The sequence below is a fragment of the Dendrobates tinctorius genome, unplaced genomic scaffold, assembly GCF_039654945.1.
Source record: "Dendrobates tinctorius isolate UK_male_01 unplaced genomic scaffold, ASM3965494v1 ptg000038l, whole genome shotgun sequence".
In the NCBI taxonomy this organism is placed as follows: domain Eukaryota; kingdom Metazoa; phylum Chordata; class Amphibia; order Anura; family Dendrobatidae; genus Dendrobates; species Dendrobates tinctorius.
This window is the reverse complement of record NW_027361706.1, coordinates 508416-525365: the sequence shown is the minus strand read 5'-3', so window position 1 is coordinate 525365 and position 16950 is coordinate 508416. Positions and strand designations below refer to the sequence as shown.

General features: G+C 50.9%; 1 protein-coding gene across 1 annotated transcript in view; it reads right to left on the bottom strand.

Moving 5' to 3' along the window:
• Nucleotides 1-1279: 1279 nt before the first annotated feature.
• LOC141088157 (NADP-dependent alcohol dehydrogenase-like) overlaps nt 1280-16950 on the bottom strand; it is a 36224-nt gene continuing 20553 nt past the window's right edge. The window contains exons 2-4 of the mRNA XM_073574082.1: nt 3228-3310; nt 2727-2746; nt 1280-1896 (exon numbers count right to left, since the gene is read on the bottom strand). Coding sequence (XP_073430183.1) covers nt 1280-1896; nt 2727-2746; nt 3228-3310 — 720 coding nt within the window. The remainder of the gene's footprint in view (nt 1897-2726; nt 2747-3227; nt 3311-16950) is intronic.

Sequence of the window (16950 nt, the reverse complement as noted above, 5' to 3'; positions counted from 1 at the left end):
GGTGGGGGTCCTCTGTGTGACGCTGTTTGGTGGGGGCCCTCTGTGTGGCGCTGTTTGGTGGGGGCCCTCTGTGTGGCGCAGTTTGGTGGGGGCCCTCTGTGTGACGCTGTTTGGTGGGGGCCCTCTGTGTGGCGCTGTTTGGTGGGGGTCCTCTGTGTGGCGCTGTTTGGTGGGGACCCTCTGTGTGGAGCTGTTTGGTGGGGGCCCTCTGTCTGACGCTATAGGTGGGGCCCCCAGCCCCTTATGTATTATCAACGACCAAAGGGGCGGCAAATTTTTCGACCGCCCCGGGCGCCACAAACAGTTGCTACGCCACTGATCGTGGTGCTTGGTTACACTCGTTACTCGATTGAGTATCGCGGGTGCTCAAGTGCCATTCTCAAGTAGTTTTGGATTAGAGGCATACAGGCAGGATTTATTGCCTTACAGGCCTTCCATAGGTATACTGCTACTGTAAGCTAAAAACAAAAGTCCTTTTCAAGGCAACATATTTTCTTTTACCTATTAATACCAGAAAATTTGCATGCATAAATTATATACGTAATTTAAAAAAGCACAAGGCGTGGGGTAAGGGACAGAGAAGTTTACGTGCTGCTGATGGTGCACGCAGAGGCCAAAGCCGTTGGCCAAGTGAAACTATGCATGCTTTGGGAACACAACAAACACGATCATCCATGAGACGTAGGTTCCTGTCCCATTTTGCAGAGGGTTGCAGGACACCACTCTTAAAGCCAGATCAGTGCAAACAGGTGGTTGGTTAAATGGCAGATAATGCTTCCAGTATTTCCCAGCACTACCTGTCTTCCACACGGTCCAGTCTCACTAGCCAGGAGTCTGGACCACAGAATCCTCACCCTGATCCTCTTTCCTCCCACCATGGCGAGTCCCAGGAGCAGTAACGGCGTTAGGGGCAGGCAGACCAGGCAGCTGCCTAGGTTCCCCGCTAACCCAGGGGCCCCCGGGTAGCGGCACATCACACATCCGCTATGGGGCCCATGAGGCGGGGGGGCCCGTGAGGCGGGGGGGCCCACCTGCCGCTAGTGGCGACTCCCCCCACCGCCGCCACATTGAACTATACCGGTGTCTGCATTAGTATAGAAGTTGAACCAAAGCAAATGCCGAAATTCTTAAGTGGATTCTATCACTGTGAACAAAAAAATCATACACCAATCAGATAGGAGAATGTATGCATATAAGATATGATTAATCAGAAGCTGTAAAGTGCATTTCTACAAGGACAGCTCCATGGTCTACTTCCATATTTTCACTTGCAGTACGATTAGAATATCACAATACTCCGAGCTCCTGCCCCACTGCTAAGCAGTTCAAATGCTTCATTGATTTTTTCCAGGGCTAGCTTCTTGCTTACTAAATGTTCCAGATTGTTCCTTTTGTTCATATAATCTGTAACCAGTTTTGGGATATCAGAACCCTTGTAGCCTCCAAATATAGATCCTTTCAAGGTACGCCATGTGACAAGCAAACCTGGATGCAAACAAAGTGTGTCCTTGGGAGATGCCACACCCAACACAACAGCAACACCATTTCCACAGTAAGTACACTGGAGAGCAGTCAGCATGGTTTCAGTGCGTCCTGCACATTCAATGGCAAAATCCACTCCTCCGTTAGTTAGCTCTGTAATGACCTCATGGATGGGTTTATCATAATCCTTTGGGTTTAGGCACTCAGTGGCTCCCAGTTGTAGGGCTTTTGGATACTTATCCTTATGTGAACCTACGCCAATGATTCGTGTAGCGCTTGCATCCTTGCATCCTACAATTGCTGAACAACCAACTCCTCCCAAGCCAAAAACAGCACAACTAGAGCGCTTGGTCACCTTAGCAGTGTTGACAGCTGCACCATATCCAGTAGCAAATCCACAGCCTATAAGACAAACTTCAACAAGGGCACGGGCATCTGGGTCGCCCTCCAAGGGCTGTGGGGTACTCGGTACCGGGCCAATGTAAGTGGGATAAGTCACAGCAGCTGTGACCCGGTCCGTGGCCCTGGGCGCCCAAATCAATGGTGGTTTGTAATATAGTTTATGTGATAGTTTGTGACGCCACCTGTGGTGTTTGGCAAGCAAGATGGTAAGCCAACGCTGCGTGCAGATCCTCTGGGGCTGATGGTGTGTTGCAGCATAGATGGTGTAGCTCCCCACAGGTGAAGCTGTAACCCCAGGACAGTGTATAGGCGTAGGCGGTGTGAGGAATGTTGGTAGCCAGATGTAGCGGTGCTGACAGTGTTGGCGCACAAATGAATGGAAGACACCAGGGCTTGCAGTTCCAAAGCTTTACTCACAGTTCATGGTACACACTGGTGCCTGACTCCGGGGTAGAGACTCAATCAACCTCCCGGGCTAGTCAGGATTATCCTCTCCAACACTCCGCCAACATGTACCTTTCCTGAACGACTCCTCTATTGCGCCTTTTAGTGTGAAGAGCTCGAGCACCGTGGTACTCTGAATTTCCTCCTGTCAGATGTTCCTAACAACTCTACTCGTATGGCAGACAGCTGTAGCCTCTCTTGGGGACTCCCTTCTCCGGAGTCCTGGCTCTCTATTCAGTTGCTGTTGTGCCCCAAGTCTTAGATGGGAGTAGAGCATTTACAGCCAACTACTCCACCGGTGTCTGCTGCAGAACCATAAGTGTCCATACAACCTCGGGGACCGGTCCCTGGCCTTGCGCTGAGAACCTATAGGCAGGGTTCCTCTTCCAACCCACAACTCCTCTCTGTTCTACTACTCCTTCGTTCCGCACTGTTTCTTCTCTCTCTTATGGAAGCTTAGGTTGCAGTTCTACGTCTTTCTCCTTCTATTCCTTTTCCGTGCCAGATGGCTCAGGTCACTGAGGCAGCTGCAGCACTCCTTCCTCCATCCCTTCTTCCAGGGATCCCCACGCCTCCCGACTGGCTCCCTTCCTTCCTTTCTGACCCTCTGTCAGACTGAACCTCCAGACTGATCTGTAATTCTAAACCTTCCCAACCTTTTATATATCTCAACTCCACCCACCTCCCAGCACATCTCGTGTTACGAAGCAAGGACCCACGAAAGGTGCGCTGCTACCCTCTAAGCATGGAGCCGCAATGTGGTCCTGCTGAACTATCCTGTGTGTGGGGTGCAGGTGTTGGAGTGTGGAAAGGAGTTCCCTACTTACCTAGGTGGTGGGGCACTACACCTTAGGAGAAGGTGCAGTACCTCTGTGGCGACTGAGCCTCAGGGGCGCCACAGATCCACTTTGGCAACGCAAATGTCAGACACCACTGTGTATTCAGTAAATGTACTTGTGCATGCGTAATGATTAGTGTTGAGCTATACCACCCGATACTGAAAAATATCGTATCGGAATGGATCGGCCGATCTAAAAAAAAGTATCGGGTATCGCAGATTCCGATCCCGGAAGTCCCATTCAAGTCAATGGAACAGAAATATCGGAATTAAAACAAACCCTTTCTTTCCCTGTAGGTTAATTCTACATGAAGAAAAACAACTAATAATAATGTAGAATGTATTGTGGGAGGTGTAGGAGACATTAAAGCCATAGAGGTTTAGCCCAATCAAATGGAATAGCAGGATTTTTTTTTTTTTAAAGACGTTCGTAGTTACAAAGATATTGACTATGTTAAAGTCTTTAATTTTTTGTCAGATATGTATGTTTCACTACTTCCATGCTCTTTACCTTCTTTTTTACTTCTCCCACACTTTCTCCTTCATGATCCTCAGCAGCAGCATCTTTTTCATCAACTTCTTCTTCTTTTTCTTCATTTTTTTCTTTTTTTTTTTTACATTCTTCATATTCTTCTTATTCAACTATTATTCTTCATCATATTCTACTTCTTCATCTTCTTCCTATTCTTCTTCATCATATTCTTATTTGTGTCAGGCATTCCTGTAGTTGTTATCTATAAAAGTTTGAAGATTACACCTTCCGTTCAGCCTGTCACAAAAGATTTACAACAGGATTTGTCCGCGTTCAGTTTGTCCTGCAGCAGCAGGCCTTTTCCAGGGGCACCACGAGGAGGAACGGACACACCCCTGTTGTGAGTTCATTTTCCCCTTCACCGTCGCTGTCTGATGAACTCCCTCTTCTGGTGAAGGAAGGTAGTGAGGCTGATTACCAAAAACTTGTTCTGGTAGATGATGACTGGGTAACAGGAAATTCTGACTGGATATAAGGCAGCCGACGCCCTTCTGAGTCGCTGGTGATTTCTCTGCTGGATTCTTGGAGACCAGTCTGATTCCTGCTTCCCAAAGATAAATTTTTGCTCTGCTATTGAACTTATTAGTTTTGTTTTGTTTACCTTGTTTTTTGGAGTTCAGCCATCCCCGGTCGGGGGTGTGCTGAGTTCCATTTTTGTCTCTTGGCTCTGTCTTCAGAATTTACCTGAGTGCTGATATAGCGACTTCAGGGCCTGTTTTTCCTATCAGACGGTTGGGACATTTTTTGGTAGGGTTTTTGGTAGGGTTTTTTACGGATTGCAGACAGCAGCTTTTCTATCCTGTCCTTTTTAGTTAGCTTAGGCCCCATCGTTTGCTCAACCTATCTTTCTATCTGTGTTAGTGTTTTCATCTTGCTTCACCGTCATTATTTGTTGGGGGCTGCCTATTGCTTTGGGGTCTGCTCTGGGGCAGTTTAGATTTCACCTTTCTTTCTTTAGGCCTATTTTGTTCTCCGGCTGTGATCGAGGGGTCTAGGGCATCGTAGGAACCCCCCACGGCTACTGTTAGTTGTTGTGGATAGGATCAGGGGTCTGCAATCCGATAGCTACCAACCTCTCCAGTTTTTCTGGACTTGGCTTGTATTTTTGTTTTTTCCTCCGTCGGTGACTATTTCATAACACCCCCACATACACTGCTTAGTCTTCTTCTGCTAATAAATTTGATAATATCCTTTGCTCAGATTTTTAGTCTTATGCTTAATGTTCTTCTGCTTTTGTTTTTTATGCTTCTTGGTCTTCTGTCTCTTGTTGTTCTGCATCTTGGTGGTTGTCTTCCTGTTCTTTGTCCTCTTGGTCATCTTCTTCAGGGTCATCTTTTAGGTATTCTTCTGTGTGGTCTTCAGGGTATTTGTCTTCAGGGTCATTTTCATGGAGATCCAGAGTGAGAATCAAAACCATTTCCACAAGCTTGAACTTGGAAAAGTAGCAGAAGTTACAAGAAGGCTGAGGAACTGTCGAGAACAAGCTGACGGTACTGGAACCCGAAGTGGCAGCAGAATGAACAAGAGCCAATGGCGCAACCGTGGACCTGCTGACTGTGCTGGAACACAGTTACTAAGCAGGAGGTACCTGTGCTCCAAAGCACTACCAAGGACCAGCAGACGTTGCTGGAACTCGGATACCAAGAAGGAGGCACCTAGGCCAAAGGCACTGCCGAAAACCAGCTGACGGTGCTGGAACCCGGATGGGTAGCAGAAGCTACAATACTCAATGGAACTACCGAGAACCAGCTGACGGTGCTGGAACCCGGAGGGGCAGCAGAAGGAACAAGAGCCAATGGCACAACCATGGACCAGCTGACGGTGCTGGAACACCGTTACTAAGCAGGAGGTACCTGTGCTCCAAAGCACTACCAAGGACCAGCAGACGTTGCTGGAACTCGGATACCAAAAAGGAGGCACCTAGGCCAAAGGCACTGCCGAAAACCAGCTGACGGTGCTGGAACCCGGATGGGTAGCAGAAGGAACAAGAGCCAATGGGACAACCGTGGAACAGCTGACGGTGCTGGAACACCGTTACTAAGCAGGAGGTACCTGTGCTCCAAAGCACTACCAAGGACCAGCAGACGTTGCTGGAACTCGGATACCGACAAGGAGGCACCTAGGCCAAAGGCTCTGCCGGGAACCAGCTGACGTTGCTGGAACCCGGATGGGTAGCAGAAGGTACCCATGATTAACAAAGTTTTGCATCCGCGAGCAGGCCGAAGTTACCGAAACCCACAGTCCTACAGGGGGTGCTTGTCCTATTGGCACTATGGAACCAGCCTTTTTTACCAGAACCCGCAGCCCAAATAGGAAGCACCGAAACTGCAGGCACCATAGACTCGGCTAACCCTACCGCAACACGACAGGACAACGTATCGGTGGCAAAGTGACGTTGACACTACCCGGAAACAGCAGGCGTGCTGTAACAAGGCTGGGCAGGAGGGAGTACCCGTGCCAAAGACACTGCCGAGAACCAGCTGACGGTGCTGGAACCCGGATGGGTAGCAGAAGCTACAATACTCAATGGAACTACCGAGAACCAGCTGACGGTGCTGGAACCAGGAGGGGCAGCAGAAGGAACAAGAGCCAATGGCCCAACCGTGGACCAGCTGACGGTGCTGGAACACGGTTTCTAAGCAGGAGTTACATGTGCTAAAAAGCACTACCAAGAACCAGCAGACGTTGCTGGAACTCGGATACCGACAAGGAGGCAACAATGCCAAAGGCTCTGCCGGGAACCAGCAGACGGTGCTGAAACCCGGATTGGTAGCAGAAGGTACCCATGATCAACAAAGTTGCAAGGCCGCGAGCAGGACGCAGTTTCCGAAACCCACAGTCCAACAGGGGGTGCTTGTCCTATTGGCACTACAGAACCAGCCTTTATTACCAGAACCCGCAGCCCACATAGAAAGCACCAAAACTGCAGGCACCATTGACTTGACAAACCCGACCGCAACACGACAGGACAACGTATCGGTGGCAAAGTTACGTTGACACTACCCGGAAACAGCAGGCATGCTGGAACCAGGCTGGGCAGGAGGGAGCACCCGTTCCAAAGACACTGCCGAGAACCAGCTGACGGTGCTGGAACCCGGATGGGTAGCAGAAGCTACAAGAGTCAATGGAACTACCGAGAACCAGCTGACGGTGCTGGAACCCAGAGGGGCAGCAGAAGGAACAAGAGCCAATGGCACAACCGTGGACCAACTGACGGTGCTGGGACACGGTTTCTAAGCAGGAGTTACCTGTGCTGAAAAGCACTACCAAGAACCAGCAGACATTGCTGGAACTCGGATACCGACAAGGAGGCAACAATGCCAAAGGCTCTGCCGGGAACCAGCAGACGGTGCTGGAACCCGGATGGGTAGCAGAAGGTACCCATGATCAACAAAGTTGCAAGGCCGCGAGCAGGACGCAGTTTCCGAAACCCACAGTCCAACAGGGGGTGCTTGTCCTATTGGCACTACAGAACCAGCCTTTATTACCAGAACCCGCAGCCCACATAGAAAGCACCAAAACTGCAGGCACCATAGACTCGGCAAACCCGACCGCAACACGACAGGACAACGTATCGGTGGCAAAGTTACGTTGACACTACCCGGAAACAGGCGTGCTGGAACCAGGCTGGGCAGGAGGGAGTACCCGTGCCAAAGACACTGCCGAGAACCAGCTGACGGTGCTGGAACCCGGATGGGTAGCAGAAGCTACAAGAGTCAATGGAACTACCGAGAACCAGCTGACGGTGCTGGAACCCAGAGGGGCAGCAGAAGGAACAAGAGCCAATGGCACAACCGTGGACCAACTGACGGTGCTGGAACACGGTTTCTAAGCTGGAGTTACCTGTGCTGAAAAGCACTACCAAGAACCAGCAGACGTTGCTGGAACTCGGATACCGACAAGGAGGCAACAATGCCAAAGGCTCTGCCGGGAACCAGCAGACGGTGCTGGAACCCGGATGGGTAGCAGAAGGTACCCATGATCAACAAAGTTGCAAGGCCGCGAGCAGGACGCAGTTTCCGAAACCCACAGTCCAACAGGGGGTGCTTGTCATATTGGCACTACAGAACCAGCCTTTATTACCAGAACCCGCAGCCCACATAGAAAGCACCAAAACTGCAGGCACCATAGACTCGGCAAACCCGACCGCAACACGACAGGACAACGTATCGTTGGCAAAGTTACATTGACACTACCCGGAAACAGGCGTGCTGGAACCAGGCTGGGCAGGAGGGAGTACCCGTGCCAAAGACACTGCCGAGAACCAGCTGACGGTGCTGGAACCCGGATGGGTAGCAGAAGCTACAAGAGTCAATGGAACTACCGAGAACCAGCTGACGGTGCTGGAACTCAGAGGGGCAGCAGAAGGAACAAGAGCCAATGGCACAACCGTGGACCAGCTGACGGTGCTGGAACACGGTTTCTAAGCAGGAGGTACCTGTGCTAAAAAGCACTACCAAGGACCAGCAGACGTTGCTGGAACTCGGATACCAAGAAGGAGGCACCTAGGCCAAAGGCTCTGCCGGGAACCAGCTGACGGTGCTGGAACCAGGCTGAGCAGGAGGGAGTACCCGTGCAAAAGACACTTCTGAGCTGCAACTGGCGATGTTGGAGCCCAGGGGTCAATCATGCAGCAGGCTGAGGCCTACTTCGAGCTAGTTTTATATTGGTTGTACACAACTACTGATTTTAACCGGGCTCCACTTGGGCCTCTGGTTCTAATGTCTCTAGTATTTCCCCTGGCCTACAACCCCGCCAGTCGCCGCTCTGAAATGGCGTGTGCACAATCCACACTTGTTCCTGTGTGACTGGGGCTCAGTCACGTCAGTTGATCCACTGATGTGTGTCCGGCAAGGTCTCCTGCTCTGTCCACATTCCGACTACTAGTAATGGGAATGGGGACAGAGCGGCAGACATTGCCGGACACACATCAGTGAATCAACTGACGTGCCTGAGCCACAGTAACACAGGAACAAGTGTGGACTGTGCACACGCCACTTCAGAGCAGCGACTGGCGGGGTTGGAGGCCAGGGGAAATACTAGAGACAGTAGAGCCAGAGGCCTAAGTGGAGCACGGTGGAAAATCAGTAGTAGTGTGATTTTGGAGGCAGCAGGAGACTTTGCCATCCACATAGCAGGGGAACAGCAGGCGTTACTGAACCCCACAGACACAGGAGCGAGTGTTTGAATCTGTGCGGACAGCACTTCCAAGCTACAACTGGCTGTGTTGTAGCCCAGGATCAATGCTCCGAGCAGGCTGAGGCCTACTTGGAGCGAGGAGAAAATGCGTTGCAGTGTGAGTTTGGAGGCAGCAGGAGACATTGCCATTCACACAGCAGGGAAACAGCTGGCATTACTGAACCCCACTAACACAGGAGCTAGTGTGTTTTGCTCTGTGAAGACGGCACTTCTGAACACCAACTGGCGTTGTTGGAGCACAGGATGAGGCATGGAGCAGGCTGAGGTCTGATGTTGTTGGCATGTGGATGGAGCAGGAGACTTTGCCATCTACACAGCAGGGGAACAGCTGGCATTACTGAACCCCACTAACACAGGAGCTAGTGTGTTTTGCTCTGTGAAAACGGCACTTCTGAACACCAACTGGCGTTGTTGGAGCACAGGATGAGGCATGGAGCAGGCTGAGGTCTGATGTTGTTGGCATGTGGATGGAGCAGGAGACTTTGCCGTCTACACAGCAGGGGAACAGCTGGCATTACTGAATCCCACTAACACAGGAGCTAGTGTGTTTTGTTCTGTGAAGACGGCACTTCTGAACACCAACTGGCGTTGTTGGAGCCCTGGATGAAGCATGGAGCAGGCTGAGGCCAACTTGCAGCACGTTTTATAGAGGTTGTAGACTACTACTGATTGTAACCGTGCTCCACTTAGGCCTCAGGCTCCACTGTCTCTAGTATTTCCCCTGGCCTCCAACCCCACAAGTGACAGCTCTGAAGTGGCGTCAGCACAATCCACACTTGTTCCTGTGTTACTTGGGCTCAGTCCTGTCAGTTGATCCCCTGATGTGTGTCCGGCAAGGTCTCCTGCTCTGTCCTCATTCATACTACTAGTAATGGGAATGTGGACAGACCAGGAGACCTTGCCGGACACACATCAGGGGATCAACTGACGTGACTGAGTCCCAGTAACTCAGGAAGAAGTGTGGATTGTGCAGACGCCACTTCAGAGCAGCAACTGGCGGGGTTGGAGGCCAGGGGAAATACTAGAGACAGTGGAGCCAGAGGCCTAAGTGAAGCATGGTTAAAAATCAGTAGTAGTTTGAATGTGGATGGAGCAGGAGACTTTGCAGTCCACACAGCAGGGGAGCAGCTGGCATTACTGAACCCCAATAACACAGGAGCTAGTGTTTTTCTCTGTGCAGACGACACATCTGAGCGACAACTGGCTGTGTTGAAGCCGAGGGATTATAGTTCAGGTGGTAGAAACATGAACACAACAGGAGACCTGGATACAGTTGCCAACCAATTATTTAGTCGGGAAGAGGACTGGCAAATTCTGGGGAGATCCAGGCCTTGTTCATTTTCAGAAAAGTAAGCCTTTTCAACGTTATCGGAAGAAAGTCGCGTGCGACGGTCTGTTAGTACACCACCTGCGGCACTAAAGACGCGTTCCGATAATACACTGGCAGCAGGGCAAGCCAGCACCTCCAATGCATACTGGCTAAGCTCTGGCCATGTATCCAGCTTAGAGACCCAAAACTTGAAGGGGGAAGAGCCATCTGGGAGTACACTCACAGGGCAAGACATGTAGTCTGTCACCATCTGATGGAAACGTTGCCTCCTGCTGACTGGAGCCGTCAGTGATGGTGTAGACAATTGTGGCGGACACACAAAACTTTGCCACATTTGGGCCATAGTGGTCTTGTCTTGTGCTGAGGCGCTGCCTCTGCTCCCTCTTTGTGCCGAGTTTCCTCCACTGGCTTAACGCACAGAGGTGCTTTGTAAAGCACTAGCTCCACTGCTGTCGGGTGGAATGGAAAACATGATGGACTGCACCAGTGTGTCTTGGTACTCCCGCAGTTTACACTCCCGGTTCAACGTTGGTGTGAGGGTTTGCAAGTTGTCCCGGTAGCGAGGATCTAGGAGGGTGTACACCCAATAATCAGCCGTATAGAGAATGTGGGCGATGCGACGGTCGTTTCTCAGGCACTGCAGCATGAAGTCAACCATGTGCTGAAGACTCCCAACTGCCAAAGAACCGCTGTCCCCTGCTTGAGGCGTGATCTCTGCCTGCTCTGCATCACCCCACCCTCGCTGTACATACTGACTAGAGCTTTGTGTACCTCCCTCCTCTGGAGAGATGTCTTCCTCCTCCATCGACTCCTCCTCATCCGCCTCACAAAGTGTCCCCTGCCTAGGCCTTTGTGAGGAAGCACGTAGCGCAGACTGTCCAGTAGCAGATGGCATTTGGGACTCCTCATCCTCCACCTCTTCCAAAACCTCATCCCTTAGTGCTTGCAGTGTTTTTTGAAGCAGACAGATAAGGGGGACAGTCATGCTGACTAGTGCATCATCTGCACTCGCCATCCGCGTGGAATCATCGAAGGCACGCAAAACGAGGCAGATGTCCTTCATAGAGGCCCAGTCAGTGGTGCTGAAGTGTGACCGGCGCACAGTGCGACTTGTTTGCGCCTGATGCAGCTGGTTCTCCATGATTGCTGCCTGCTGCTCACACAACCGCTCCAACATATGTAACGTAGAATTCCACCTGGTGGGTAAGTCACATATGATGCGATGTTCCGGAAGGCGTAATCGGCGCTGCAGAGCAGCAAGGCGCGACCTTGCCGTGCTGGAACGCTGTAAGTGAGCGCACTCTATGCGGACCTTGTGCAGCAGTGCATCAAGATCCGGATAGTCGCTCAGAAAGCTCTGCACGACCAAGTTGAGCACATGTGCCAGACATGGGATGTGAGTGAGGTTGCAAAGGCCAAGAGCTGCCACCAGATTTCGGCCATTGTCACACACTACCAAGCCCGGCTGGAGATTCGCTGGCAGAAACCACACGTCGCTCTCCTGCTTGATGGCATTCCAGAGCTCCTGCGCTGTGTGGCTTCGATTCCCCAAAGAAATTAATTTCAGTATGGCCTGTTGACGTTTGGCCACGGCTGTGCTCATATCGGTCATAACAGGCTCCTGCTGCGCTGTTTCAGAGGAACTTGAGTAGGAGGAGGAGTCAATGTGTACAGACTGGATTCCTGCAATCCGTGGAATTGGCAGATCACGTACAGCGCCACTCTCCAGATCTGTACCCGGCTCAGCAACATTGACCCAATGGGCAGTGAGGGAAAGGTATCGTGTCCCTGTCCATGGTTACTGGTCCACGCATCGGTGGTCAGGTGGACCTTGCTACTGACGGCGTTTAGTAGCGCATGTTTTATGTTTGCCTCCACATGTTTCTGCAGGGCAGGGACGGCTCGCCTGCTGAAATAAAAGCGGCTGGGCACCGTGTATTGTGGGTCCGCCAATGCCATGAAGTCCCGGAAGGTGTCAGTCTCCACCAGCCTGAATGACAGCATTTCAAGTGCCAGTAGTTTGGCAATGCCAGCATTCAGAGCCTGTGCTCGGGGATGGTTTGCCGAGTATGGTCACCTTTCTCCCATGCCTGTGCTACCGATGGCTGTCGAGTGGCCTGGGAGTGTGAGGATGACTTGGAATGTGGTGCTGTGGGTGGAATGTCACAGGGTCTCCGGACAACAGTGCCAGAGGTTCTTCCTTGGCGATCCTGTGAGGAAGCCGAACCAGCTGTGTGTGAGCTGGAGGAAGAGGCCCCAACACGAGCTGAAGAGGTGGTAGGTGGTGCTGTACGTTGGCCTACGTCTTCAGTGTGTCTGTGTAACTCCACCTCGTGCTTGGTCCGCACATGTTTCCACATATTAGTGGTATTGAGGTTGCTGACATTTTTCCCTCTTTTGACTCTCTGATGACACAGCTTGCATTTGACAAAGCAAATGTCATCTGCAACTGTGTCAAAAAAGGACCACGCACTGCAAGTCTTGGGAGCGCCCGTTTTGCCTTTTGAAAGTGGAATGCTCCTAACGTGTGCCGAAGTGGAGGCTACAGGCAACCAAGTCTGCCCCTCTCCCTCTCCCTCCGGTTTTGGCCGTTCGGGGAATCTCTTCCTCAGAGTTGCTCCCACCACCTTCCTGTTCCTCACGCCATGATGGGTCAAGGACCTCATCATCTACACTCCCCTCTTCAAACACCTGCTTCTCCTGGGTTGTCTCGCCAGCACCGTACGCAACAGAAAGTGGCAACTGTGTCTCGTCATCATCTGATGCGTACTGAGGTGTGCTGACCATAGGCACTGGCCCACCCCCATCTTCAGATTCAGAGGGACAAAGAAGTTGCGCATCACTGCATACTCCCTCTTCTTCACAATCTGGAATGCTGCTTGGCTGGCCCCCTCTTTCCAAACCAACATATTCCAAGAACAGAAGTAGAGACTGTGATGGCTCCTGTCCAGTGCTCTCTGACTGCCTGGGCACTTTGGCAGGTGGTGAAGAGACAGATGGTTGCTCTTCGGTGCTCTGGCCCTGAGAGGATGTGGAAGTAAGTGAAGTCGATGCGTTAGCTGGCATCCATCCCACAACGGCTTCAATTTGTTCCTCCCGCAGCAGTGGGGTACGGTGAGGTCCTACAAAGCTGCGCATAAAGGACTGCGCATAAAGGACTGTTGCCTGCTAAAACTGGGGGATGCTGACTCACTGGTGCCAACAGCAGACACAGACTCCCCACGTCCTCTCCCTGCAGAATCCCCACGTCCTCTCCCTGCAGAATCCCCACGTCCTCTCCCTGCAGAATCCCCACGTCCTCTCCCTGCAGAATCCCCACGCCCTCTCCCTGCTGAAACTCCCTGCTGAGAGGAGACTTAATAGCTGTCTACAAATATCTAAAGGGCTGTCACATTGTAGAAGGATCAACTTTATTCTCATTTGCACAAGGAAAGACTAGAAGCAATGGGATGAAACTGAATGGGAAGAGACACAGATTAGATATTAGAAAAAACTTTTTGACAGTTAGAGTGATCAATGAGTGGAACAGGCTGCCACGAGAAGTGGTGAGTTCTCCTTCAATGGAAGTCTTCAAACAGAGGCTGGACAGACATCTGACTGGGATGATTTAGCGAATCCTGCTTTGAGCAGGGGGTTGGACCAGATGGCCCAGGAGGTCCCTTCCAACTCTACGATTCTATGATTCTATGATTCTATGATTCCACGCCCACGTGCCTTACTGCCTGCCTTCTTCATCTTGCTAGACTGAGAAAGATAGGCAGAAAAGTACAAAGGGGGGACTTAGTGTGCTTATTCTTGAACAGCTGGTTACAGGTATAAGAAACACTAATTTTATGAAGTGTGTGTATCGACTACACTTTAATGGGAGCTAATGTGGCCTACACAACTTTCAAATGTAGTGTTTGGTGAACTTTGCTGTTTTTTTTGGGGGGAAAAAAAACTAAAATGATGTGATCAAATATTTGAAAGTGAGAGTATCACCAACTTTCTGGAGCTATTACAATGCTGGCAGGTAACCTACAATGCAAAAGATGAGGCTCCAAAAAATTTGGGTAATACTAATCTGGCTGCAGCTGAAGGGCACAAGCCAGAAAAAAGGCTCCTCTACTCCTATATAGTGTTTGCAACCAACCAATGTAGATGGATATGGATGGATGCACACTAATAGGAGAAGAAAAAATGAGCTGCAATTAAAGAAAAATATGTGCGAGGCAGTGACGCACGCTGAGCAGCCTACAACCAGACGTAGCTGCAGGACACACTACTCAGCGTGAGCTGCACTCACACACAGTCAGAGACCTCTCAGACAGCCGTGAACAATGCAGCTAAGTGGGCACTAGCACTGACAGGCTGCAGAAAGGCTCTGCTGTGTACTCCTAGAGTGTTTGCAACCACCATATATGGATACGGATGGATGCACACTAATAGGAGAAAAAATGAGCTGCAATAAAAGAAAAATGTGTGAGGCAGTGACACGCTGAGCAGCCTACAACCAGACGTAGCTGCAGGACACACTACTCAGGGTGAGCTGCACTCACACACAGTCAGAGACCTCTCAGACAGCCGTGAATAGTGCAGCTAAGTGGGCACTAGCACTGAAAGGCTGCAGAAAGGCTCCGCTGTCTACTACTAGTGTTTGCAACCAACGTATATTGATACGGATGGAAGCACACTAGATAGAATTTTTTAAAAATAAGCAGCTCAAAAAGAAAAATATGTATGAGGCAGCAGTGAGGCACGCTGGGCGGCCTACAACCAGACGTGGCTGCAGGACCCACTCCACAGCGTGAGCTGCACTCACACAGCCCTTGCAGACAGCTGTAAACACTGCTGCAAGGGAAAAGAAAGCTACAGTGGTGGTTTATGTAGCCTGGGTAAAGCACAATATTGTTTTGAGAATCGCTATTTCTAACTGTCCCTCACAGTCTTCAACAGCAGCCTGTCCCTAACTGAATTCACAGCCGAGTGACCAGAAATGGCGGCGGCTTTTATAGTGCATCATGACATCATTTCAGCAGCCAATCACAGCCATGCCAATAGTTTACATGCCTAACAGGATGTGCCCACACTTCTGAGGATTCCCATTGGCTGAATCAAAGCGAGCGGGCTGATAGCATTATGGGAACTTCCCATTCCGTTATCCGATACGAAAAAAGTATCGGAAGTCAGTATCGGAATTCCGATACAGCTAATATCGTCCGATACCCGATACTTGCGGTATCGGAAAGCTCAACACTAGTAATGATAAATCGCTTTCCCTTTACAGGTAAATCTGCTTGTACCATCATCCATCAGTCCTGATTGAGCTCCAAATGCAAACTCTAATTTTTTGCAGATGTTACTGTGTTGGCCATCGCAAGCTCTGCACGATTTATTCTGACTTCATGAGCCTTTGGAGGAGCTACTTCAATATCTTCAATGCTGAGGGGCTTGCATGGTTCCCAGGCAATAGCGGCCTTGCATTTAATAGCCTTTCCTGCGGTGCTCATGGTGGTTCCGGTTCAAAGCAATGATGGAGGAGAGAGCGTCAGCTGATGCCTCCTCTCCCATCATTCCCCTCTGCCTCTGACACTGCGGGTGTGTGATGACGTCATCGCGCACTCACTGTGTGCCAGGCAGTGCAGCCGTTGAGACAGGAGCCCCCTGAGGAAGCGACGAAATATCAAGCGAAACGTGCGTTGGGGAACGTGGTCACAGCACGGGCAGTCATTATGGGTAATTAACCTCTTCATTCTTTACTTAGTCATGTAGCGGTCTTTGCATACGTAATGTATACATAAATATATTTATTGTTGATACTGTGGTAATTGCAGGTACGCAGGATGCAGTGACGAGTCGCGAGACAATTTGGTGCTTTCTATAATAACTTTTATAAAACTAGAGGGAACTTTCCTCAGTCACGGCTTGATCACCAAAAGCGGTAATGGAGCGCCGACACCAGGGCCTAGCGGGGTACTCGGTATCGGGCCCGTTGATCTCAATGGGAGTGTCACGGAAGCTGTGACCCGGTCCGTGGCCCTGGGGCTCCATGGCAAAAAAGGGGGTGAATGAACAATGAAATAAAGTTTATGAATAGTTTGTGACGCCACCTGTGGTGTTCGGCAAGTGAGGTGTTAGACCGACGCTGCATGCAGATCCTCTGGGACTGGTGGTGGGTTGCAGCCAAGATGGTGAAGCTCCCCACAGGTGGAGCCGTAGTCCCAGGGCAGTGTAGATGTAGCAATGGAGGAGAGGCACAGGCGGTGTAGAGGCCGTTGCCCAGATGTAGCTTTGCAGGGTGTAGTGATGCGGGAATAAGTGGAGGACACCAGGGCATGTAGTTCCAAAGCTTTACTCACAGTCTGCAGTTCACACAGATGCCTGCCTCCGTGCTGTGTCCTCCGGGTCCTGGGCTCAGTCAACCTCCAGGCAAGATAGGATGCTCCCTTCGAACACTCCGCCAACATGTACCTTTCTGAATGTCTCCTCTATAGCGCCTTTTACTGAAGTACTCCTAGTACTGAGTTACACTGGAGTGCCTCCTGACAGATGTTCCCAAGAACTCTACTTGTACAGCAGACAGCTGTAGCCTGCTTCGGGGACGCCTTACTCCTGAGTCCCAGCTCACTATCCAAGTTGCTGTTGTGCCCCCAAGTCTTAGATGGGAGTAGCTCACTACTCCACCGGTGTCTGCTGCAGAGCCTTCAGTATCCATACAACCTCGGGGACTGGGCCCCGGCCTTG